This window comes from Mesocricetus auratus, unplaced genomic scaffold (assembly GCF_017639785.1).
Source record: "Mesocricetus auratus isolate SY011 unplaced genomic scaffold, BCM_Maur_2.0 Super-Scaffold_100010, whole genome shotgun sequence".
Taxonomy (NCBI): Eukaryota; Metazoa; Chordata; class Mammalia; order Rodentia; family Cricetidae; genus Mesocricetus; species Mesocricetus auratus.
The window spans coordinates 48509732-48537209 of NW_024429194.1; the positions used below are offsets into that span (position 1 = coordinate 48509732).

Consider the following 27478-nt stretch of genomic DNA (forward strand, 5'->3'; position numbering starts at 1 on the left):
TATACATGTATGGTGAATGTACACATATGTGTGTGTGGACGCATGTGCAGAGGTCAAAGGAGGACATTGGGTACAGTGCTTTATCACTCTCGGCTGTAAGAAAGAGCCTCTCACTAAACTTGGAGCTAGCTGACAGTCAGCAAGGACCAGCGATCCTCCTGTCTCTCCACCCTTCCCCTTGCTTCCTTTGTTTTTAACCAGAGTTAATTATACTTCTCCACATTTACCACCTTAAAATGTTTCCATAATTTTTTATCTTTCCTTACCCATCTGTAAATTTAGGCTTGATAGACACTATAATTGTTTGACCCACATAACTGGCAAATGCAATACTCTGAATTCAGATGCAATCATCACTGGTGTGCTCCCTGACGATCAATGAGCACTTCCTGGGGATGTTCATCTACTCCCCAGAGACAGTCGTTTGTGTTTGCTTTCTTGCTAATGAGAAATAGGAAGTCATAATATTTTCTTCTGCAGCCTGTGTTTTGTTTTGCTTTATTTTGTGGTGGTTCTTGTTTCGTGGGGACAGAGAACCTCAAAAGGTAGAGGATACCCAGCACTCAGGAGGCAGAGGCAGGCGGATCTCTGTGAGTTCAAGGCCAGGCTGGACCGACAGCCTCCAAAACAATACAGAGAAACCCTGTCTCATAAAAACCAAAAAAAAAAAAAAAAAAAAAAAAAAGGTAGAGATTAGCCATTGCTCTTAAACTTGGCTAGGGAAAAGATTGTTAAAAAATACATTTTGAGTTACCAATTCTTTGCATAACGAAGACTTGGCTAATGGGGCAGTTGACTCTTCCTCTGATGTAGAAGAGTTGGGCTGGAGGGAGCGTGAAGACAAATGACTCCCTTCTTGGAAGCAGTTTTGTATAATGATGAAACTGTAGTTCACTTGTCTTCAACACCAGCATTTACCACTTGAGGGCAAGAATACTATTAGAACCTGGCTGGTGCCAGGCATGGAGTTGTGTCACCACACGAGTTCTCGCTAAATGATTAACTTAAGGGTGATGGGGGTTGAATTAGGACCAGGAAGCAAAAGCATTCTAAGAAAGGTAACCGTGTAGGTTAGTGGGCAAAAGGAAATCTGTGGGTAAGAAGTCTCCAGAGAATGGAATGTAGACAAGAGCAAGGGTGAAGATGTTCCTGTAAAAGTCACAAGGGCTTTCTCAAAATGGGACTGAATTTTTGAGATGAAAAGTCCAATGGAATTATCTGAAATTAGACTTGCTCCAGGCCCAGCAGAAATTCTAGGTCGTATCAGAGTCTTTATGTGATGTAGTTAGAACCTTTGCCCAAGATTCTGATAGGAAATTCAGCAAATACTTATTTTCCTGCTGCTGCTGACGGGAGGGAGCTGTGTTCGGTTGAGGAAGGAAAATTACAAAACTAAGGAGGCGGGCAGAACCATTGTCAGGACCTGGGCACAAGCAGTCTGTAAAGAAGGTGTCTTAAATGGTCCAAATTAGCTTTTGCCTACCGAATCTCACATTCCCCAGCCAGGAGTGGAGTTCATGCCTGTCCCGGAGCATGTGGGAGGCTGAGGCAGGGGCATTTCTGTGCTTTTGATGACTGCTTAGGTTACATAATAATCTCCACCTTAGCCGAGCCACAGAGTGAGACCTTGACAAAGCAAGGCAGACCTCCAAAATAAGGAATATGAATACAATAATAAGCATGACGTTTCACTTAAATACATGCACAGTATATCATCATTTTGACATATTGGGGGGGATAAGATAAAGATGACTTTCAGCTCAACACAGTATTGCAAGTCCTAGTCTGAGCAATTATGTATGAAAAAGGCTGGAAAGGAAGCAGTCACACTCTTATGGTTTGCAGATGACATGGCCCTACAGGTAGAAAACTTTACCACAAAACTGTCAAAGCTAAATTGAAAGAATTCTGTAAATTTGGGGGTTACAAAAGGCACATGCAAAAATCATTAGTGTTTCTCTACGCTTATAGAAAAGCGACTTGGAAAAGTAATCAAGAAAACATCTCCATTTGTAATACGTATGGAATGAATTTAGTCAGAGGCAAAATATCTGTACAGTCAATAAATACTATGAAACATTGATGAGAGAACTGAAGAGAATACAAACAAATGTAAGGAATTAAATTGTTAAAATGTCCAAAATTCTAACCGTGAGCTGCAGATTTTGTATTTTGCCAGCAGAACCCAGGCATACTGTCTAAATTAACTTTGTAAAGGGTACTCTGGGAATCACTTGCCCCTGCAGCCCATTCTCTTCAGCCCACCACAGCCCCCGAGGTACCAGTCTCTGGCTTACCCTTCCTGTATTACTGATGTTCCAGCCTTCTGTTGTTGTCTATGTTACTCTTTAATAGTAAAGTAATAGGTGAAGCCAGCCTTACCACTTATTCTTTAAGCAATTTAGTAACTTTTACCTGCACAGAGTGTCTTTGTAGAGGTTAATAATTTTTCAAGCTGTATCTTGGGAGTGGATCATCGTGAGTTAATCTTTCAGACACCCACAGTAGATCCTATAAATATGTGGATTTCCTCTTATTGCCTAAAAATTTCTTGAAGAGAATAATTTTATTTTTAAATTCTTCTCGTATATTCTCGTATATATTACATCCTAACTGCAGTTTCCCCTCTCCCCTCTCCCCTCACCTCCTCTCCCTCAGATTCACCCTGCTCTGTCTCCCCTCAGAAAAGAGCAGGCCTCCCAGGGACATCAATCAAATAATATGCTACAATAATGCCAGGTACACACTATTTTATGAAGTTTGGACAAGGCAACCCAGTAGGAGGAAAAGGTTCCAACAAGTAGGCAAAAAGAGTCAGCAACAGCCCCTGCTACCACTGTTAGGAGTTCCACAAGAGCACCAAGCTACTCAGCCAGAACATACCTGCAGAGAACCTAGGTCAGACACATGCAGGCTCCCTGATCTCTCCTACTCCCCATGAGTCCAGATCAGCTGATTCTGTGGTAGCTATCCCTGTCCCCACTGGTTCCTCCTATCCTTCCTCTTCAGCCTCCTCTGAAGAACTCTGCAAGCCCCACCCAATGTTTGGCAATGGGACTCTGCCTCTGCTCCCATCAGTTGCTGGATGAAGTCTCTCTGGTCTCCGATGAGGGAGGATTCTCCTAGGCTCTGGTCCCAGAGTGCTCTGCAGGCAGGACACAGTGAAGGTTGAAGGTTTGGTGTCTGGGTTGATGTTCCAGGCCCTCCACTTGCCCTGTTACCAAACAAGGTCACTTCAGGCTCCATGTCTCCCATTACTAGGAATCTTTTTGCTAGGTCACTCTTGTAGATTGCATTGCACCAGGATTCCTCCTTGCCCAGGAGATGCCTCCAATTCCAGTCATTTCTCCCAGAATTCCCCCCATTTCATCACTCCTGATCCCAACCTTACCCACCCCTAGTCCTCAAAATCTATTACCCCTTCCCAGGAAGATCCTTGTCTCCCCTTGAGTCCCCCCTTGTTACTTAGCCCCTCTGGGTTTGTGGACCATAGCATGATTATCTTTTACTTTACATCTAATATCCACTTGTAAATAAATACTTACCAAATTTGTCTTTATGGGTTACCATCTAATATTAGTTCTTTCCCAGTGTTTTGGTTTTTTTTCCTTCAGTGATTTCTTTTTTACTTCTCTTCCAGTTTGAAGACGTTGCTTTAACCCTCTTTCCTTATTTCTCTGTCTCATTTTTATTCTCTCCACTTGATTCCTGTTTCTTTCATTGCTTTATTAAATTTCATTTGAATTCATGTTATCTTGGGCACTTTGAAATTCTATTCATTTTTGAGATGGGTTTATATTTTTCTTTATTATTCTCTCATACCTTACATCCCAACTGCAGTTTCCCCTCTCTCCATTCCTTCCATTTCTCCCTACCTCCCCTCTACCCTAGATTCACTCTTCTTCCTTTCCCTTAAAAAAAGAGAAGGCCTCCCAGGGATGTGCACCAAACATGGCATAACAAGTTTCAATAAGACTAGGCACAAACCTTCATATCAAGGCTGGGCAGGGCTAGCAAAGGGTCCCAAGAGCAGGCAAAAGAGTCAGCAGAGACACTCACTATTCCCCTCGTTGGGAGTCCCACAAGAACACCCAGCTACACAACCGTAATGTATATGCAGAGGGTCTATCTCAGAGCCGGGTTTGTGATTGCTGCTTCCATCTCTGTGATCCCCCATGAGCCCCGAGTAGCTGATTCTGGGAACTGTGTTCTCATGGTGTGCCTGAACTCTCTGGCTCCTACAATACTTCCTCCCTGTCTTCTGTGGGGTTCCCCTGGCTCTTCCTAGTGTTCGGCTCTGGATCTGCTCCCATCTTTGCTGGATGTTTCTCTGATTACAATTGGGCTAGGCACCTATCCATGACTACAGCAGAATATCATTAATAATCATGTTACTTAATTTTTTTCTCAAGTCGTCTCTGGGCCGTCCCGCCTCTGGTTCTTAGCCATCCAGGCAGTGTCGGGCGTGAGCTTCCTCTCAAGGCATGGGCCTCACATGGAACCAGTCACTGGTTGGCCACTCCCACAGGTTTTGTGCCATCATTACCCCGGCACACCTTGCAGACAGAACATACTGTAGGTTGAAGAAGGTTTTGTGGCTGGGTTGGTATACCAGTCCCACTGCTGGAAGCCTTGCCTAGTTATAGAAGATGACTAGTTCAGGCTCCACATCACCCATTACTAGAAGTCTTTGCTAGGGTCACACTAGAAGATTCCACGGAGTTTCACTGCACTAGGTTTACACACACACACACACACACACACACACACACACACACACACACACCTCAAATGCCCCCTAATTCCAGTTCCTACTCCCTCCCCTGACCTGATCCCTCCTGTTTCCATCCTCACCAACACCCAGTCCAGGGAGAAATAAGAGAGAAATTAAAGGCTTCCTAGAATTTAATGAACACCAATGCACAACATGCCTAGGCTTATGGGACACAATGAAAGCAGTGGTAAAAAGAAAGTTCATAGCTTACATAAAATGCTTACATAAAGGAATTGGAGAGATCCCACACTAGCAGCTTAACAACACACCTAAAAACAATAAAACGAAAAGAACCAATCTCATTCAAGAGGACTAGACTGCAGAAAATAAACAGAGGGCTGAAATCAATAAAACAGAAACAAAGAGAACAATACAAATAATCAATGAAACAAACAGTTGGTTCTTTAAGAAAATCAAAAAGATAGAAAAACCTTTATCCAAACTATCTAAAATATACAGAGAGAATATCCAAATTAACAAAATCAGAATTGAAAATGGGGACATAGCAACAGATACTGAGGAAATCCAAGGAATCATTAGGTTATATTTTAAAAAAACTTTTTCTCCACAAAATTGGAAAATCTAAATAGAAATGGATAATTTTCTCAATAGATCAGACTTACCAAAGTTAAATCAAAATCAGATAAACAGTTTAAATATATCTAGAACTCCTAAGGAAATAGAAATAGCCATTAAAAATCTCCAAACTAAAAAAAAAAAGTGCCAGGGCCAGGAGGTTTTAGTGCAGAATTCTATCACACTTTCAAAGAAGAGCTAGCAGCAATACTCCTCAAATTATTAAAATAAATAGAAACAAAAGAAATATTGTTAAATTCATTTTTTTATTTTTGGTTTTTACGAGACAGAGTTTCTCTGTTTTGGAGGCTGTCGGTCCAGCCTGGCCTCGAACTCACAGAGATCGCCTGCCTCTGCCTCCCGAGTGCTGGGATTAAAGGCATGTGCCACCAACGCCCGGCTTGTTCAATTTATTTAATGAGGCCACATTCACCATGATATTCAAAGTCACACAAAGATTCAACAAAGAAAGAGAATTATAAACCAATTTCCCTCATGAATGTAGATGCAAAAATTTTCAGTAAAATACTTGCAAACCAAATCCAAGAACACAACAAAAAGATCATCTACCATGACCAAGGTGGCTTCATCCCAGAGATGCAGGGATGGTTCAACATATGAAAATCTGTCAATGTAATCCACCATATAAAAAAAACTGAAAGAAAAAACCTTCATGATCATCTCATTGGATGCTGGAAAAGCCTTTGACAAAATCCCACACCCCTTCATGATAAAAGTCTTGGAGAGATTAGAAATAAAAGAAACATGCCTAAACATAACAAAGGCAATTTACAACACGCCTATAGCCAGCATCAAATTAAATGGAAACCCAAAGCAATTCCACTAAAACCAGTAACAAGACAAGAATGTTCACTCTCTCCATATCTGTTCAATATAGCTCTTGAAGATCTAGGTGAAGCAATAAGACAACTAAGAATATCAAGGGGATACAGAATGCAAAGAAAGAAGTTAAAGTATCACTATTTACAGATGATATGATAGTATACATAAGGGACCCCCAAAAATCCTACCAGGGAATTCTTACATCAGATAAACACCTTTAGTGAAATGGCAGGATACAAGATTAACTAAAAAAAATCGTCTGACAGAGGGTGGTTCTCCAAAATATATAAAGAACTCAAGAAACTAGAAATCAAAATACAAAATAATCCAATTAAAAATGGGGTGGAGAGCCAAACAGAGAATTCTCACCAGAAGAATCTCAAATGGCCAAAAGACATTTAAGGAATTGTTCAAAATTCTTAATCATCAGGGAAATGCAAACAAAATGACTCTGAGATATCATCTTACACCTGTCAGAAAGGCTAAGATCAAAAATACTGAGGACAACTTATGTTGGAGGGATGTGGAGTAAGGGGAACTCCACTACTGGTGGGAGTGCAAATTTGTGCAGCTACTTTGGAAATCAGTATGGCGGTTTCTCAGAAAATTGGGAATCAATCTTCCTCAAGATCCAGAGGTACCACTCTTGGGCAAATGCCCAAAGGATGCTCAATCATACCACAAGGACATTTGCTCAGCTATGTTCATAGCAGCAATATTTTTAATAGCCAGAAACTGGAAACAACCTAGATGCCCCTCAACTGAAGAATGGATAAAGAAAATGTGGTACATTTACACAATGGAGTATTACTAAGCTGTGAAAAAAAACCATGACACCATGAAATTTGCAGACAAGTGGATGGAACTAGAAAAAACCTTCCTGAGTGAGGTAACCCAGTCTCAGAAAGACAAACATGGTATGCGCTCACTCATAGGTGGACACTAGATGTAAAGTAAAGGGTAACCAGGCTACAATCCACAGCTCCAGAGGGACCCTAAGAAGGAAGCATGGATTGCCCTAAGAAGGGGAATTAGATGAGATCTCCTGGGTAAACTGGGGTGGATGATGATAAAGGGGAAAGGATGGGGGATGAGAAAATGAGGGAAGGGGATGGTCGAGTTGGGAGAGGGACAGAGTGGGAGAGCAAGGAAAGAGATATCTTGATAGAGAGAGCATCGTTATGGGGTTATTGAGAAATATGATGCTAGGGAAACTCCCAGGTATCCACAAGGATGACCCCAACTAGGACTCCTAACAATAGTGGAGAGGATGGCTGGACTGGCCTTCCCCTGTAATCATACTGGTGGATATCCCAACTGTCACGACAGAACCTTCATTCAGTAATTGATGGAACCAGATGCAGAGGTCCACAACCAGTCACTGGGCAAAGTTCAGGGAATCCAGTTGAAGAGAGGGAGGAGGGAATACATGAGCAAGGGAAGTCAAGATCATGATGGTGAAATCTACAGAGACAACTGAACCAAGCTCTTGGAAACTCATGAACTCTAGACCAACAGTCATGGAGCCTCCGTGGACCAAACTAGGCCCTCTGCATGTGGGAGACAGTTGTGTAGCTGGGTCTATCTGAGGGATCCCTAACCGAAGGACTAGTATGTATCCCTGGTGCATGAGCTAGCTTGTTGGAGCCTATTCCCTATGGTGGGGTGCTACGCTCAGCCTTAATACAGGCGAGGAAGGGCTTAGTCCTGCCTCAGCTTAATGGGCCAGGGTTTACCATGTGGGAGGAGTGGGGGAGGCAAGGAGGGCAGAAGGAGGAGTGGGAGGAGGAACTATGGTTGGAATGCAAAATAAAATTAAAAAATAAACTTAATTAAAAAAATCAGTAGACCCCCTAAATGCAAACGATAAATGGACTGAGAAAGAAATCAAGAAAGAACACCATTCATAACAGCCACAAATAATATAACAGGTTCAATTAGACAGCTGTTGGCTACCTGCAAGATAAAAGCGTCAGCCTATGGGGCCTCTGGCAGTGGATCAATATTTATCCCTGGTGTACGAATGGGCTTTGGGAGCCCATTCCCCCATAGAGGGATACTCTCTCGGCCTAGACACACAGGGGAGGGCCTACACCCTGCTTCCTATAACAAGTGTTAATGAGGTTGATCTCATTTTTCTTATCCTGGTGACCTTTTACAGGATTCAAGCATGCTATGCTTTTAAAGCATGTTGAAGTGCAGTTTATGCAAATGAGCTTCTAAGCGATGATAGCGTGAATGTGATTGGTGGCTCTTCTTTGTTGTTCTGATAGCCTTTTCCCCCTCCTTTTTATAGTTTAAGTTAGAAACAAGCTTGCTTCACATGTCAGTCCCAGCTCCCTCTCCATCCCCTCCTCCCCCTGTTCTGATACCCTTAATTCCTCCCATATCACCTTGCTTTCTTCTTACTGCCATGCACTCAGGGACCCTCTTCTCTGTCTTCTTCACTGAGAGGCAGTGTTCCTCCGAGGAAGCCAGACCTGGTCCTTCTCCCCAAGGGCTCTTCTCTCCCCCAGTGCTGTACAACCGTCAGTCAGAACCTCTGTAGTGTTGACTTTCTCCTTGATTCTGTCTCTTTTATTATCCCTACTCCTCTCTTCTATTTTCCACAGTCACTTATGGATTTTCTTGTCTCTGTCCCCATAGGTTTGTTTCAGAATTTTTACTTTATCTCCCTCTTTATAGGAAATCTGGAAATTGTGAGCCCTTTTCTGATGTGTCTTATGTTTCATCTGTGCTTCTCATCTTGATATAGTTATATTTGAATAGAAGTTCTGAGCCAGATGGTGGTGGTGCACGCCTTTAATCCCAGCACTTGAGAGGCAGAAGCGAGCGGATCTCTGTTAGTTTGAGACCAGTCTGGTCTACAAGAGCTTGTTCCAGGCCAGGCTCCAAAAGCTACACAGAGAAACCCTGTCTCAACACCCTCCCCTCACCCCTCAACCTCCCACCCCCCGGAAAAAAAAAAGTTCTGGTCCAGGTGGTTGCCGTACTGGATACAAATGTTTCAATATATCCTGCTCTGTCTTCAATCTATTAACAAATGCCCATTGTTCATATGCATATGTGCTCTTCTCTTTTCTGATTGCCTTGATAATTCCATGTTTAATTATGTACATTTATATTTCTTTGTTTACCTATTGATAAACTTATTGAAGATAGGAACGAGTTTCTTATTCATAGTTATATCCACTGCCTAGACCACCAAATACTTACTAGACACCCAGAAAATATTTAATTGGAATACTATTTTATCTAGTTATGTTCTATTTTTTCTTCTAAAGTGTTAAATTATTTTAATTATAGATCCTAAGAAAAACTCTTAAAGGGTCTCAGAGTGAAGAAATGATGGTAGCACAGGAAACACCAAATTTGATACCATTTGGAGATGTGGTATGTATGAGTAACCTTCAATGAGCCTTACAAATTATTTCTAATTTGATATTAAATAAGTTGATATTTATTATCTGGTGATTGAAAAATGTGTGAAGAAAATATCCTCCATTATAAACATTATCATGAATTATTTATTTATATGAATCATAAAGTCACTGAATATTCACCAAAATCATGGAAAGCATTCTAATTCACAGAAACAAAGTTTTCTATAAAAAAGATTCCCGATCACCTGATATAATTGTAAGACAGTTTGGGGCCCCACCTAAGATCTAATGTTGAATGTCTTTCTGAAAGAGGAGTCTGTGAACCAGTATTTTGTTGAGATCATCAAGTGGTGATACATCTTTCCAAATTGACCCATGGTTTGAAAATTGACCCCTTCATCACTCCTCCATGCCCCTCGACAAACCTCAGAAGTAATAGTTTCTCTGTGGCAACACTGTTTGGTCTAATGAGATGGCTCAGTAAGTAAAGACACTTGTCACTGCTAAGCCTGAGGACCTGCATTTGAGCCCCAGGATCTGCATGGTAGAAGGAGGGAACCAACTCCTTCAAGCTGCCCTCTGACCACCACACGTGCTATTATGCACATGTCTGCACACACACACACACTCTCTCTCTCTCTCACACACACACACACACGCACACACACACACATAGGGTGGTGAAAGGGAGAGAAAGGACATAAGGGAGAGAGTGAATGTAATAAAAAAATTAAAAAGAAACAGCATTTTAAAGACCTTTTTCTATTTGTGTGTGTGTGTGGGTCAGTACCTACACCACGTGTGTGTCTGGTACCCGTGGAGACCAGAAGAGGACACCACATTCCTCAGAACTGATGTGGGTGCTGGGAACTGAACTTAAGTCCTCTGCAGAGTACCATATGCTCTTAATAACTGAGCCATCTTTCCAGCCCCAAGAAATCATACTTCTAGTAAGAACAAACAACAAAGTACTTCTAATGTGAAACACCCAGCACAACTGTATTTTAAAAAATAAAAAATAGAGTTCAATGTAAAGTGTAAGAAAGTTAACTTTAAAAAATATGTTCACCTTTTGTGTTTTTGTTTCGGTTGTTGTAGGTCGGCTGCCTGGCTGTTCACATAAAGAGTTGTACACAGTTTTCTCACAGGTGTATCCTTTTGCTTGTAGACCACAGTACCAGCATACCTTGCCATTTTGGTTACTTATGTTCTGGTCACTAACTACTGCAAAACATAACAGCTTGAAACACCAACCATTGGATCACCAAACCATGTCCACCCAAGAGGTAGAACTTGTGCTTGCTAGGGTTAGCTTCCCTGCAGTTTGCAGTTCAGAGGGACCGGGGTGTCTGGCCCTGAGTGTGGCTGCCCGCAAGGGTGGGGTGGTTAGAACGCTTGTTGCGCTCATGGGTCATTCATCCTCATGCACCCATTTTCTATTCACAAAATATACACATTTAAAGTAAGACCTTGATTACCGTAGGCTTTCATGTTCCCTTAAATCTCACTCTTTGATGAATGCCTCTGTCACCTATCCTAATGCCATTTTCAGTAGCATTCTTTGGATTTATGTTAAAATGATCATAAATACCTGCTCAGATTCAAGGTCAGTGAAAATAAATTGTACTTTATAATGTAGAAGTTAAAAAAAAGATTTGGTCAGTTGTGATTTATCTCAATCTCCATGGAAGTTAAAGGAAAATATTATATCCATAGATATAATGCTAATTTAACTATAAGCAATAAGACTAGTTAAACATTTTAAAAATAATTTATTTAAATTTGTGCCCTGTTTTTGGTTCTTTGAGACTATATCCATGCAGCCCAGGCTAGCCTTAAACTCTCTGTCCTCTAGTCTGGCCTCCCAAGTGTTGGGATTCATACTCCTCTATTCTTATTTTAAACCACTCTCATTACAGCATTTCTTTCTCTTTTTTTTTTTGCATAAAGGGAGTTTAAAAAAATACCTATAAAGATGTTTTAAGACACTTAAATCTTGAAAACTTTTTTTTAGTTCATAAAGTACTATGAAAGCGATACAGTACAGTGGAAATGAAGACTACAGTGAAGTGAATTAGAGTAGACTTCGGATTCACTGATTCTTAGTTTCTATGCTTATTTGTCCCCAACGCTGTGGCTGGCTCTTGAGAACCTATTCCTCATACTGAATTAATTGCCTGGCCTAGCCTTACTACATGGGGAAGTGCTTAGTTTTACTGCAACTTGATATACCATGCTTTGTTGACACCTATGGAAAGCCTGCCCTTTTCTGAACAGAAACAGAAGAGGAATGGGTTGATGTGTGTGTGTGTGTGAGAGAGAGAGAGAGAGAGAGAGAGAGAGAGAGAGAGAGAGAGAGAGAGAGAGCGAGAGAAAGGGGGAGGGAGGGAAACTGCAGTCAGTATGTAAAATAAAATTAAAAACTTCTATACATAATTACATCTAGACAACAATGTGAATTATATATTATATACGCTTATTTACTTAAAATTAATGTGCAGAAATTTTGCAAAGGAATTATGGTGAGAGTGTGAGAATAAAGACATGATAGGTGGGAGGAGAAAAAACATTCCTATTGACATTGTGGCTAACAATGACAGGCAACAATGTTATTTTGAAGGTTTTTCCTGTTGTTTAATATACATTAAGATTAATTTCTGTATGTACTTGATTGATTTTTATATTTTGGCCTGGATTGTTAAGTAGATTTTACAATGTGTTATTTGATCAATTACAACAAAGTTTGTTTCCTAAATATTTTATTTTCAGTCATTATACAACAACATGTTAATCTGTTCATTCGCATCTCTATAAACCACATCATGAAGTGCACAAAACTTCGGAACCTAAAACATGTTAACAATGAAAAGAACTTTGTACTTAGGTTTGGTGAAGTGAAGTATTTTTCTGTACAGGTAATGGTAAAATTCTCTTTTGATACAATGATGTGTCTTTATAGTTTCACATATTCTAACAACTTACATCTTCGGGGGGGGGTAAACAAGAACCCAAAGCAGTGCTTTTTCATTTGGGATTCCGCAGTGTTTCCCTTCCCCGAGGTGGCCCGTGACAGTTTCCTAAGAGAGACAGGGACAGGGAGGACAGGGACAGGGAGGACAGGGACAGGGAGGACAGGGATGACAGGGACAGGGATGACAGGGACAGGGATGACAGGGACAGGGATGACAGGGACAGGGAGGACAGGGACAGGGAGGACAGGGACAGGGAGGACAGGGATGACAGGGACAGGGAGGACAGGGACAGGGATGACAGGGACAGGGAGGACAGGGACAGGGAGGTGAAGAGCCCTGCAGCGCCTGTGCTGTGTGCTTCCTCCCTGGCTTGCTGCTGTGGGCTGCTCTAAGAATTTACCCTAAGGAAGGCTTTCTCCCTTGTTCCTCCTCTCTTATCTGTGGTGTCATCTGCAGTAGTCTTCAGCCCTTCCTTGTTTATCTCTCCCATTCCTTTCTCTCCTCTAGTTGCTCTCCTCAGAAAAACTCCTCTTACTGTTTTCACATAGATGGCGCAGTCTTTGTAACAAGCCGAAATATCTCTCTCCCTCCTTTCCCCTTTCTCTGTTTCACACACACACACACACACACACACACACACACACACACACACACACACACACACACTTCCTTATTATCTTTACAAATGAAGAAACTTAGGTACTATGGGGTTAAAGAACTTGGGACTGTGGGGCTAGGATGTGATGGAGCTGGGCCTGTATGCACTCAGGATTGAAGTCAAATTCCATGGAACCGCCTCTCAGTTGGAACTTCTGCTTCTGTTTACAGTTAAGCTTCCTTAAAAGCTTACATATATCTCAAAGTTTCCTTTAAAATAGTGATCTATTGTTCAGTGGCCAAGAATATTTGCTGCTCTTGAAAAAGGCCTGCCCCTCAGTTCCCAGTACCCAAGACAGGCTGTAACTCTGATCTTAGGGTACCTGACGCCCGCTTCTGGCCTCTATGAGTACCTGCATGCATACAGCACATATACATAAAGTAAACAAGTCTTGAAAATTAGTGGTACTATTCTATAGAGTTACAGGTTCACTAATTAGTCCAATGACTTCTTTAAAAACTTACTATGTTGAGTTTTACTGAAAATTTAAAACATTTCATCTGTGCTCTGTACATCTTTGTAAACTTTATTTTAAATAAGTGTCAAGTAGGAAAGATAATTTTTAGAGCTAAATTCTTAAAAAGTCATGGCAGGGCTCAGTGAGTAAAGGCGCTGTACCAAGCCTAATGACTTGATTTGATCTCTGGGTCCTCCATGGTAGAAGGAGAGACTGGTTCCTACAAGCTGTCCTCTGACCTCTACATGTGCACTGTGGCACATGTGCTCCCCCTTGCATTCATACACACACACACACACACACACACACACACTCACGCACACATACATTGATACACACACATACATACATTCATACTTGCATAAATGAATGTAAAAAGAATAACAGACAAGGCATACTTCTAAATTAACTAATTTATTTTATTAGAATATCTATTGTATAAAATACTGGATTTCCCTGGCATTTTTGTACATGTGAAGAACATACTTTGGTCATACTAACCTCTCCACTATCCTTGCTCATCTTCCCATCCCTTCCCTTTTCCTCCTTCTAAATCATGAATAATTTCCCTTTTATTTTTATGCCCCCTTTCTTTTTCCCTAACTTCCAGTCATGAGAGAGCCCTGGTCTTTGTAAGCCTGGAATATTGTGCTCAACATAATGACCTCTGGTCCTATATTTTTTTCCTGAAAATGTCATAGTTTTGTTCTTCGATGACTGAATAAAACTTCGCTGTGTGGGTATGTTCCATTTTTGATACCCACTCAATCCATCCCTGGGTCCCTAGGCTGATGTGCCATATCAGTCTATGTCATTTTGATTTGCCGTCCCTGATGGCTAAAAATGTTAAGCATTTCTTCATGCTCTTATTGTTATTTGTACTTTCCATCTGAAATGTTACTATCCAGCTCATTTGCCCATATGCTGATTAGGGGTTATTTATTCTTTCAGTGTTTAGTCTTGTGAGTCCTTTACATATTCTGGATATTAATCTCCTACTAGATAAGTAGCTGGCAAAGAGAATTTGTTTCTTCCATGCAGGAGCTCTATAATTGATACATTCCTGCTTGCCAGTTCTTGCTGTTGTCTCCTGAGCTGCTAGAGCTCTGTTCTAGGAGTGTGTCCTGAATGCTTTTCTCTCGGCCTTTTAAAGTCTCAGGTCTTACACTAATCTCTTCCATCCAATCTGGATTTGTTTTTATATAAGGTAAGAGGTGGAAATCTAGATTATTCTTCTGCATATGGGTATTTGTTTTTTTTCTAGCACTGTTGGTGAACTGTCTTTTCTCCCATGTATATTTTTCACACCAAGTGTTGAGGGCACCTCTTTATGTATAGTTAAAAAGAATGCAGGCCATAGATGATTTATATGTCATAATTAATATTAAGCATAATCAGGTCCTGATTAGAATATGTGAAATGATGAACTTGAAACGTCACAAAGCTAACCTGCAAAAACTAATAATTAGTGATGCCCATGGTATAGCATACCTTGTTGATGTGTGTATTTGGAAGTTATGTCTGAAATTCAGACTAGAAACTTAGTACTTCTTCTCATACATTGTGATATTGAGGTTCCCAGACGTCAAGATGATGAGCGGAACACTATTTTCTTGGAACTAATGCAAGACGGAGGAGATACAGGAAGACCCGCCCTTTCCTTAGGCAGTGTTGAATCACATCTTTATGAAGTAATACAGGTATGTATAAAAATTCCCAGACCTTAATCCTAGTACTTAACAGTCCCGAGGTCATCCTCAGTCACATAGTGATTTCAAGACCAACCTGGGCTACATGAGACACAGTGTCAAAAAAACAAATACACAAACACAAATTACAGAAAGTAAAAAAGAAACCAGTTTTTTTTTAAATCTTGGTACCACACTGTCTAATTGGTATTTGTTATGGTGACTCCTAATACCTGATAGACTCCTTTTGTTTATTACATGCATTGTAAACAAAGCTCCTCTTAAACATATGAAAACTTTTAGGATTATCAGATAACATGAGGCTTAAAATAAGAAAACTTTGAGTTCCCACACAAGATCATGTAATTTGGAGTGGTGGAGGGTAACAGAGAAGCCAGCATTACTTTCTGACCTTGTCTGGTGTGTGGGCTTTGGGGAAGCGCCTTTGCTTCAGGGGTCTGTGAAGAACGAAGAAGAGTGCTCACTGAAGTACTCAGCATATAGTGTGTAAGGTTCCTAACCATTAAATGGTTAAGAAGAGTGCTCACTGAAGTACTCAGCATATAGTGTGTAAGGTTCCTAACCATTAAATGGGAGGTGCGGTGCTCGGGAAGAACGGACCATGGATGTTGGGCTGGGGGAGATAACTCATAGGATAGCAGAGATAATGACAGATGGGGACCAATGATGGCAAAAATTTCAGAGCCTGTCCATGCCCTTGGGGTGGAAGGGGACTTCCACCTATCCAGGAATTTGTCATGGTGATTTGCATTTAACCCTCAAAACCAGAATCAGGGTGAATTTCCAAAAAGGGAAGTCCCCCAGCAGAAGCACTCTACCTACATTTATTTTTGCCATTCGCAAGTGGATTTTTCTTCTACTGAATATTCATTATATTTGTATTTTGATTTAGTTAAAATTACATTCTACTTGTACTTTAGCTATTGAATTTATGTATACTTAAAAATGATTACCTGATTTTGTATTATAGTACGCTTTAGATAACTACAGATACATACATGAATGATTCTACATTTATTTTCTAGAAAGGCTGCTTTACTGAAGTATTACAAATGAAGCACAGAAACTCCGTAAGAGCTTTACAAACATTCCTGAGATGTATGCATGCATGGTATTTTAACACTGTACAGAATTTACTCTGATAGTTTATAGCCTAAAGTTTTTAATTTTTTAATTACACTAACCATAGCTGTGTGAATTAGTAAAAATATGTGACATAGAAAAATTACAGTATTTGCTTATAAATTCTTCATTTTTATATAAAAGTTGGTATCATTTTCAGACTCAATTTAGCTTTTTAAATATTTTTATAATAATTTTTCTAAATTACAATATGATATTTCCCCCTTCCACTTTCTCCCTCCAATTCCTCTCAGGCATCTCCCTTGTTCTTTCTCAAATTCATGGCCTCTTTTCCTTTAATTGTTACATATATAGATATGTTTCAAGGCTTTGATCTTATTAGGAAATTGTGGAAGAGAGGATTAGAAATCACTGGATGAGGCAGCAAAATGTCTCTGGCTGCTTTCAGTGCACAGACCAAAGCCTTGGTGAAGACTCCCTGAAGAGACGACTGCAGCTCCTAATGTCAGGAAGGTTAAGTGTTAGGAATGTGATTAACAGAGCAATCCAAGGTGCTTTGCTGTGCTTGGCAGAGCAGGGATGAGAACACATAAAGTCACTGAGTACAGGCTTCTTTTCCCTTTACACATGGGCAGCCTGGGTTCAGAGGTGAGCTTGCTTATTTCAATCTAAATTTGATATGTGGTGGAGATGAAAGGTGTGTGAGTAAATCATTTGAGATATATGCATATGTAAAATATGAACATATATGTCAATATCTGAGCATAATCCTACTAAAAACTATGTTACAATTTTGTAGATTTGACCATTAGCATTATGTAATTTAAAGCAAATATCCTGCAAACTGAACAGAACTCTTTTGGAGTTCCTTGTGCAAAAGGCACTTTGGTCTTTTTTAGCCAGAAGATTCCTTCCAGGCTTTTCTGAATGTTTGGCTTATGACATTGTCACTTCTCTAACAGCATCATTCGCTCTCAGGTTATCTGCAGGTTGGAGGTGGAGTTCATGTTCTCCTACGGATCGTTCGGTTATGGATTTTCACATCAGGTTAGTTCCCTTCTCTTAAAAAATGCTTTCTGTTTCAGCTCATCAATCAAGCCATTCTACTACTAGCCCTTATTTTTCCAGCTGGGCAACTTTTAAAACTAAGAGCCTCGCTTCACATTCTGCTCTTGAGACATAAGGGTTTTTCTACACACACACACACACACACACACACACACACACACACACACACACATGCACACATACACACACAAACACATACACACACACACACCAAGAAACCCAAAATTGACAAAAACAAAACAAAATATGTGTTTGCTCATACATTTTAAATGATGATATTTTATTCAAAATGAATTTATCATAAGAGTTTTTATTGTTTCTACACATTTAAAAAAATAAAAACAATATTATTTTAGGCATTTACCTGAGTGTAGAATTTTAGATCTAGAAATATTCATCAAAATGAAGTCATTGATCATAGACACAAGCCTGTGATTCTAGCATTCACATTGACGAAAAAATTATTCTAGAAAACCATATCAATATATAAAAACTGTTACCTAGTATTTGAAAGAACTCTTTTTTGTTTGATTTTTGAGCCAGAGTTTCTCTCTGTGTGTCCCTGTCTGTCCTGGAACTCGCTCTGCAGACCAGGCTGGCCTCGAACTCACAGAGATCTACCTGCCTCTGCTGGGATTAATGGTGTACACCACCACCCAGTGAAAGAACTCTTGATATCGCTGAATCATCAGAACTCCAAGTGTATTAACCCAGTCCTATTGATGCTGCTGCTGCTGTGTGTGTGGGGGGGTGAGCTTCATTTCAGATTTTTGTTTAATAGTGTTGGGTGAGTTTTGATTAGTAATTGGGAATAAGGAGATTAATCTTACTAAATAAGTCTACTGCTAAGTTAATTTTAAAAATCCCTGTAATACGTTTCAATTTTTGTCCACAGTATTTCATGATTGCTAATGTATTTGGAAAGTGAACTGTACTGATAACAGTCACAAAGAACAAACCTTTTTTTCTCATCTGCTTTTACTGTTATTTCCATTTATTTGTTACTTACTTACTGTAATGCTGGGGAAAACACAGAGCACAGGGCACAGCAGGCAAATGCTCTGCCACTGAGTTACATGCCCAGGACATGGCTTGTGGAAATTGAGATTTCCTATACCGCTCAGTATGGTCTTGAGTTATCTGTGGATCCCAGTTTCAGGTTAAACTCATGATTCTTACCTCAGATTAGTGAGTTCTGGGGTTATTGCATTAGTGCACTGGCATGCTTGGTTATTCTATTCTCTGTGTGGGTATGTGTGCATGTTAAGGTGCATGTGTGTCTGCATGTGCACATGTGTTTGGAGACTAGAGGTAACTTTATCATTCCCCAGGAGACAAAGTCTCTCACTGGGACCTGGGGTTTATCAATTAGAATAATCCCAAGACCCACCTGGCTCTCCCCAGCACTGGGGCTACAGTGCATGCCACCACGCCTGGCTTTTTAGGTGGGTGCTTGATATTGAACTTGGGTCTTGAGTCTTGCATGGAAAGCACTCTGTTGACCAAGCCATCTCTCTGGCCCTTGTGGTCTTTTCTTGGGATGAGTATGCCTTATTAGAATCCCCACTGCCATTATTGTTGTAAGTTGCTTTAGCAGTCATAACGTATGAATATGATTTTAGAAGTAGGTTTTGTGTCCAAATATAAGCATAACATGTAAGAATGTTCTTAAAGAGAGTGGTTCCTTTTAGATCTGCAATCCCAGTGCTGGGGACATGGGAACCAGGAAGGTCTCTGGGGCTTGGTGGCCAGCCAGTGTAGCCTACTTGATGATCTCCAGGCCAGTGAGAAACTGAGGTTGTCCTCTGGACTATACACACAGCACGTACATGCAGAGCACACACACACACACACACACACACACACACAGCACGTGCATGCAGAGCACACACACACACACACACAGCACGTACATGCGGAGCACACACACATACATACACACACAGCAATACATGCAGAACACACACACATACACACACAGCACGTACATGCAGAGCACACACACACACACACAGCACGTGCATGCAGAGCACACACACACACACACAGCACGTACATGCGGAGCACACACACATACATACACACACAGCAATACATGCAGAACACACACACACATACACACACAGCACGTACATGCAGAGAACACACACACACAGCACGTACATGCAGAGCACACACACACACAGCACGTACATGCAGAGCACACACACATATATACACACACAGCACATACATGCTGAGCACACACACACACACAGAGCACACACCTTCAGATACAAATGAGCATATACATGTGTATACAAAAATATGCACACAGAGAGAAAGCAACAGCCTATTCTCAGATAAAACTAGGCAAGTGTCGTTTTATGTATGTAGGCCTTACTGAAGACAGAGCAAAGGTACTGTATGGAAAAGAAGTGGCTGCCCAACAGAAGTGCAACTTGACCATGACCCTTTCGGTGACATTCTCCTTCTCAACTATTGTGATGGTTTGAAACAGAGCTCTATATAAAAGGTAGAAACGCCTACATTCATGCCCCGTGTTGCACGCTCATTCCCCGTGTTGCACACCATTTTGTAACTTTGAATGAATCACTGTTCTTCAATGTGATCTATATAAATATTCACACTTACCTCATATTTTTATCAAAAGGGTTAGAGAAGACCAAATGTATGTAATGCTTGGCAAATGTTTAGTACCCAACAAATTAATTTCCTTTTTTCATTCTGCTTCCCCTTACATACATGAGAACTGTATTGGCCTTTGGAGTCTGGGGGCTGTTAGTCCTATTATGGTGAATTACACCATAATATACTTATATTTTTATTCAGTTAAAGCCTCTTCAAAAAATCATCGAACCTTCTATGTTCATGAAGATTGCACCTCCTCCAGATAGAACAGATCCGGTCACGTGAGTGTTTTGATTTCGTTACTGTATTAAGATAAAGAGGCATTTTAAACCCAACACTTGGGAGGTAGCGGCATGAGGATGCGAGTTCAGGGGTTTCTTGAAACCTTGTGAAAAACAAGCAAACAAACAAGAAGATGAGAGAGACACTGAGACTCTAGGTGTCACCTTGGAGAAAGGAGCTGAGGTCTAGAGATGAGAGGAGACCGGTGAAGAGGCGGCTTACTGAGGAGACTCGCCAGCCAGATCCTCCTTATGGAATGAAAAGGAAGGGCTTCCAAGATCCATGTGTCTAGTGGTTGTCTGTTTCTGCTCTGTAGGACAGCAGTGTTACCCTTCCCCACACCACTCCAACTGTAACTTCCAAATGAGCTGTAAAACAAAACACACAAACCAAAACAACAACAAAATCACGTGAAAAGTGTTATTAGTGGGGCCAGGGAGATGCTCTGCGAGCTGCGTTCAGACCCCCAGCATCCATGCACAAAGTCAATCATGGCTGCAGGTGCCTGTAGCCCCCAGCTTTGAAGGACAGAGACAGGCAGATCCCAGGGTTTAGCTGGCCAGCATAGCTGAAATGGTGAGCTTCACACGCAGTGAACAACCCTGTCCCAGGGGACTAAGGCAGAGAGTGAGAGTAAGACGCATTTATGTGAATGCACCCCCATACCTCCTCACACAAAAATATTTTAAGTTATTAGCAAGTGAAATGTAGTTTAAAATATAGTATTCCAGGTGGTCTTAACACTACACGAAACAATATGCATCAGCAAAAGAGCTATCCAAGAAAAAAGAATTGTTTTGAAAAGTTGAAATGAGTTAAGGAAACTAGATATGGGCTATGGAACTCACTCTGTAGACATCTAGGACAGCAGAGAAACCCTGTCTCAAAAAACAAAAACAGAAAAACAAACAAGTAAGATACGGGATACGATGCCGTGTTCTGAAGGGATTTTTTTTCTTATGATTTCATCACTGGCTATTGCATTAAAAAACACTTTATCCACTTGATAGTGGTGATTTATGAAATTATAAAGTTGACTTTTTTCTTATATTTCTTGTCTATATCCATTGACTTACAAAACATTTACTAAATGTCTGCCGCATTCCTAAGGCATTGCAATACAGAGAGAAACAACATCTAGTTCCCCTGCCTTGTGCTTTTAGTTTAATGCATAGGTGACTTGAGAACATGAATTGTCATGACTGTTTGGTTTTGGAATGAGAGCTCGTTAAGAGCTGAATATAGAGAGCCACAAGTCAGCTGAGGAGCTCTTGATTTGTCTCGGGGAAGTTAAGAAGGAAAGAATTTCCAAGTAACACTCCACAAAAGACAGCGTAAAGCGAGATTTGAAAACTGAACCCAAGAAGATTCATCCCCCACAAAGGGCACGTATGTAACAGCAGCTCTGTAAGATGCCGTGTTGTGATGGGGTAGTTAGCGGTGAATTCCAGTATCTAAGAGCAGAGGGTTAAGGAGGTGGACAGTAGGGTGGGGAAGACAGGGGCCCAAGCTTGGTGACTAACGCCAGCCAGGACAGGCTCTCATCCAGGCTTTCCCATCACTGTGTCACCTCAGGCAAGTTAGTTAGGCCCTTTGCCTTTATTTAGGAAACAAAATAAAATTAAAGCCATTCAGCTTAGTGACTACGGTGACTAAATAAGTTATATTAAAGCCCTGAGCTGTCATATTGCTGTTTTTCTCCAGTTTGAGAAGACATGATAGGCACAGACATGTCTTTATGGATGCTGGGATCTCCACATTAGTTCTTGATCTGTGACGGGAGTGTTTTCTATAGGAACCAAACAGCAGTCACTGACTGCCTTTGCCCAGGAAAGCATTAATGCTACCTTTTTGGAGGGGGTAGAGCAGGGGCAGGTTCTCTCTTCAATTTGTTTAGTTTGTGCAAATGGCAGATTAATGTGCCAAGTGGGTAATGTGAGCTTACCTGGTGGGTGACTAATTGCAAGCCACTGTGCCAACTGTGTTATCAACATCTGATAAAAAGAACATCTCCCCTAGTATGTGATATGGAGCTATAGACTTGATATTTCTTATTAAAGACCATCAGAAATTGTTTGATTTTAGTGACAAGGGGAGAAATACATCTTCACTGACCTGCTCAGAGATACATAAGTTCTCTAAAATTAAGTCTTTATTTCATTTCCAGAGATCTTGGTCCCCTTTTTCTCTTATAGGATATATGGTTATATCGCATTGATAAAATTAGCTGATTGGATCCAGTGAACAAGATGTAACAACTACTGTAAACTTTTTATCATTTTTTGTACATATAAGAAAATGGGGAAATTATATTACAAAAAATTCAGCACTCTCTACCTCAGTGAAACTTCTAGGAATCCTATGGTCATAAAATGTGGGGATAACCCTTTCATGGTGATGGAAAATTGTTGCAACTTTCCCTTTCTACAGCCAGTAGACATACTTCAATTTTGGAGGTATCCCATTCTTCATTTGGGTGCATTGTTCTGGCCTGTTTCCCAAAGGACCAAGAAAGTACTGAGTAGAGCTCAAAATGAGAGCTTTTTAAACAGGTGCAGGCTGCTTGGCAGGCTGCTCTAACACGTGAGCCATATGGTCCAACAGGTCCAATGGTGCCTTGTATGTAAACGAAAGAGAGAGATACTGTTTGGCTCCTAAAGGAGGCCCCTGTGAGTGAATTACATAACAAGCCCTTAGAATGTTTGGATGAAACCCTAATGCCCCAACAAATGACAGCTCTGCTTTTGAGAAGGAACTTGGGTCGGCCAGAGGTACTTAGTAGAGGCTGAATGTGTAACCACAGGCCATCAGGTCACCATGTAACCTCAGCTGCCATAACACTGGGGGTTGTCTGATCTGCTCACCCATAAAGTTAGGGATGCTGGTAACACTACATCATCAAATGAAGATGGTGCCTGCCGAGTGATCACTTACTCACCCTGGACAAAGGTACAGTGCTGCTTCCCCTATATGCACCACTTTTCTGTAGCCTTAAAAATGCCCCTCCCACCATCTTGGTATTCCCCACTGCACTATCCTGATGAAGGAACTCAATTCACAGCAAACCCGAAGTGCAATAGTCTATCCATGATCCATGGAATCCATTCTTACTATGTTCCGGGCTGCTGGAAACAACAAACTAAACAGAGCAGTGGAGTGGCCTTTCCAGTAAGTCAGTCACAGCACCAGCACAAACACTCAGAAGGTTTTGTATATTCTGATGTGTTTTCTCCCATAGCCAGTGTTCAGTGGTCCAGGAATCAAGGAATGGGAGTGAGAACTGCCCCTCATCACCACTCCTTGTGATTCATGAACCAAACTTTCTCTCCTATTCCTGTGAACACATCTTCTGCTGGCCTAGAGTTATTTCCAAAGAAGTAAAGGGTTCCATTGAGACACTGTATTGAACTAGAATAAACAGACTAAGGAGGGAGTCACTGCACTGGTAAAGAATTGATCCCAGCTGCCAAAGAGAGCATGGGAAAGGGGAGGGTGTGTCTAAAATACAGGAGGTCCGTTAGGGAATCTCTTGATATTACCACCCCCTGAGATTAAGGTTTTTTATTTTTATTTTTAAATTTAAATTAAAATTAGAAACAAGGTTGCTTCACATATCAATTCCAGTTCCCTCTCCCTTTCCCTCCCCTCCTCCCATGCCCTCCCACCAACCCCTCCAATATCCCCTCATTTCCCCAGGGAGGGTGAGTCCCTCCATGGGGGTGTCCATAGCCTGTCATTTCATCCAGGGCAGGCCCTAGACCCTCCCTTGGGAGTCCAGGATGATAGTGCATCTCTCATTGTTGGATGGGAGCCCAAAGTCCATTTGTATGTCCGGGATAAATACTGATATACTACCCAAGGCCCAATAGATTATCTAGGCCTCCTCACTGACACTCATGTTCAGGGGGTCTTGATCAGTCCCATGCTGGATTCCCAGGCATCAGCCTGGGATTCAAGAGCTAAACCTTGTCAGGTCAGCTGTTTCTGGGGGTTAAACTAGTCCAGTCTTAACCCCTTTGCTCATAAGTCCTCCCTCTCTGTTACTGGCCTTCTTGAGTTCAGCTCAGTACTTAGCCGTGGGAGTCTGCCTCTGCTTCCATCAGCCATTGAATGAAGGTTGTTTCCCAGACTCTCTGGTCATGGGATTGTAGGCTGGCACTCCCCAGATCTATTTCTAAAATCCATATATGAGAGAGTACATGCCATGTTTCTCTATTTGTGACTGGGTTATCTCACTCAGGATGGTTTCTTCTAGTGCCATCCATTTGCCTGCAAATTTCAGGATTCCATTGTTTTTTTTTTTCTGCTGAATAGTACTCCATTGTGTAAATGTACCACATTTTCTCTATCCACTCTTCGGTTGAGGGGCATCTAGGTTGCTTCCAAGTTCTGGCTATTACAAATAATGCTGCTATGAACATAGTGGAACAGATGTCCTTGTTGTATGAATGGGCATCTTTTGGATATATGCCTAAGAGTGGAGTTGCTGGGTCTTGTGGTAGGTTCATTCCTATTTTTCTGAGGAATCTCCATACTGATTTCCAAAGTGGCTGAACAAGTTGGCACTCCCACCAGCAGTGGGGAAGTGTTCCCCTTTCACCACAACCTCTCCAGCATAAATTGTCATTGGTGTTTTGGATTTTAGCCATTCCTATAGGAGTAAGATGGTATCTCAGAGTTGTTTTGATTTGCATTTCCTGGATGGCTAAGGATGTTGAGCACTTTCTCAAGTGCCTCTCAGCCATTTCAGACTCCTCTATTGATAATTCTCTATTTAGTTCTGTAGCCCACTTTTTAATTGGATCCTTTGGTGTTTTGGAGACTTGCTTCTTGAGTTCTTTGTAAATTTTGGAGATCAGCCCTCTGTCAGATGTGGGGTTAGTGAATATTTTTTCCCATTCTGTGGGCTGCCTTTTTGTCTTGCTGACTGTGTCCTTTGCCTTACAGAAGCTTCTCAGTTTCAGGAGATCCCATTTATTAATTGTTGACCTCACTGTCTGTGCTACTGGCATTATGTTCAGGAAGCTGTCTCCTGTACCAATTCGTTCAGAGTACTACCCACTTTTTCTTCTAAGAGGTTCAGTGTGGCTGGATTTATGTTGAGGTCTTTGATCCATTTGGACTTAAGTTTTTTACATGACGATAGACATGGATCTATCCGCATTTTCCACATGCCAGTATCCAGTTATACCGGCACCATTTCTTAAAGATGCTTTCTTTTTTCCATTGTATATTTTTAGCTTCTTTGTCGAAGATCAGATGTTCATACATGTATGGGTTAATATCAGGGTGTTCAATTCGATTCCATTGGTCTACCTGTCTATTTTTGTGCCAATACCAAACTGTTTTCAGGGCTACAGATCTGTAATAGAGCTTGAGGTCAGGGATGGTGATGCCTCCAGATGTTGCCTTGTTGAACAGGGTTGTTTTGGCTATCCTGGGTCTTTTGTTTTTCCATACAAAATTGATTATTGTTCTTTCAAGGTCTGTGAAGAATTGTGCTGGTATTTTAATGGGGATTGCATTGAAGCTGTAGATTGCTTTTGGCAGGATTGCCATTTTTACTCCATTGATCCTATCTATCCAAGAGCATGGGAGATCTTTCCATTTTCTGAGGGCTTCTTTAATTAACTCAAAGTTCTTGCGATACAGGTCTTTCACTTGTTTGGTTAGTGTTACCCCAAGGTATTTTATGTTGTTTGTGGCAATTGTAAAGGGTGATGTTTCTCTGATTTCTTTCTCAGCCCTTTATCGTCTGTATATAGTAGGGCTACTGATTTTCTTGAGTTGATCTTGTAGCCTGCCACTTTGCTGAAGGTGTTAATCAGCTGAAAGAGTTTCCTGGAAGAGTTCTTTGGGTCATTTATGTAAACTATCATATAATCTGCAAACAGTGAAAGTTTGACCTCTTCCTTTCCCATTTGTATCTGAGATTAAGGGTTTTTTTTGCATTAAAAACTATTTGGGGGCCTAGAAAAATGGTTAAGAGCATTGGCTGCTCTTCCAGAGGACTGGGGTTCAGTTCCCAGCTCCCACAAGGTGGCTCACAACCATCTATAACTCCAATTCCAGGGTCTGGCCCCCTCCTTTGGCTCCCATGGGCACTGCACACATGGTGCACAGGTACACATGCAGGCAAAAGATCAATGCACATAAATAAATTAAATCTTTAAAAAAATTGCAAGAAAAAAGTTTTGGCATGGTGTGCATGGCTAGAGGACAACTTGTGGAAGCCGGGTCTCTCCTTCTTCCACCTGATGCCGGGGATGGAACTCAGGTTCAGTTTCGGCAGCAAGTGCCTTCAACTGCTGAGCTATCTCACTGTCCCTGAGCAAGAATTTAATAGAAAACTGCAACATCTTAGAACTATTGATGGCCCCGAGGAATGAAAGTTTTAATCACACCACCAGGTAAGGAGCCAGCTGAGGTGATTGCTGAAGTAGAGGAAGGACAGAATGGGCAGTGAAAGAAGAAAATGGTATAGGGTGTGACATATCGCTAGTTACAAAAACAAGGATTATGCTTGTTATGACTATTTCTTCACCAGTTGATTATGAATATATTTGTGTATATGTACATGTATGTAAATAGCTTTGTTTTTTCCTCTCTTATCCCTATAGCATACATCACAATATTAAATTTTGGGATATTGAGAAGAGTAAATATCACTCAAAACTTTACTTCCTCTTCCAGTCTGTTGTATCATGTCAGGTGGAACTGTGGTCATATGATTGTCTTCATTTAGAGGTTAAAAATGATTGAAGAAAGGCTGGGTGGTGGTAGATGTGCCTTTAATTCCAGCACTTGGAAGGTAGAGGCAGGACGGTTTTGGTTGTGGGATATTTGTACACTATGTGAAGATGTATTACTGTGATTGGTTTAATAAACTGCCGAATGGTCAATAGCTAGGTAGTAGATATAGATGGGTCTTCCAGTCAGAGAGTGGAAGTAGGAGGAGATAATCGAGGCTCAGAGGAGGCAACATGGAGATGTGGAATAAGTTGGATACACAGAATGGGAGAGAGGTAAAAGCCACGTGGTA

The 27478-nt window shown here is 41.1% G+C and overlaps 1 protein-coding gene across 1 annotated transcript in view; it reads left to right on the forward strand.

The window, feature by feature from the left end:
* The window catches only part of C2cd6 (C2 calcium dependent domain containing 6), a 43191-nt gene that overhangs the window by 2823 nt on the left and 12890 nt on the right, over positions 1-27478 (forward strand). Inside the window, exons 2-8 of the mRNA XM_040753546.1 lie at positions 9500-9586; positions 10675-10726; positions 12346-12491; positions 15238-15363; positions 16398-16442; positions 17434-17502; positions 20356-20435. Of these exons, the coding sequence (XP_040609480.1) occupies positions 9500-9586; positions 10675-10726; positions 12346-12491; positions 15238-15363; positions 16398-16442; positions 17434-17502; positions 20356-20435 (605 nt within the window). The remainder of the gene's footprint in view (positions 1-9499; positions 9587-10674; positions 10727-12345; positions 12492-15237; positions 15364-16397; positions 16443-17433; positions 17503-20355; positions 20436-27478) is intronic.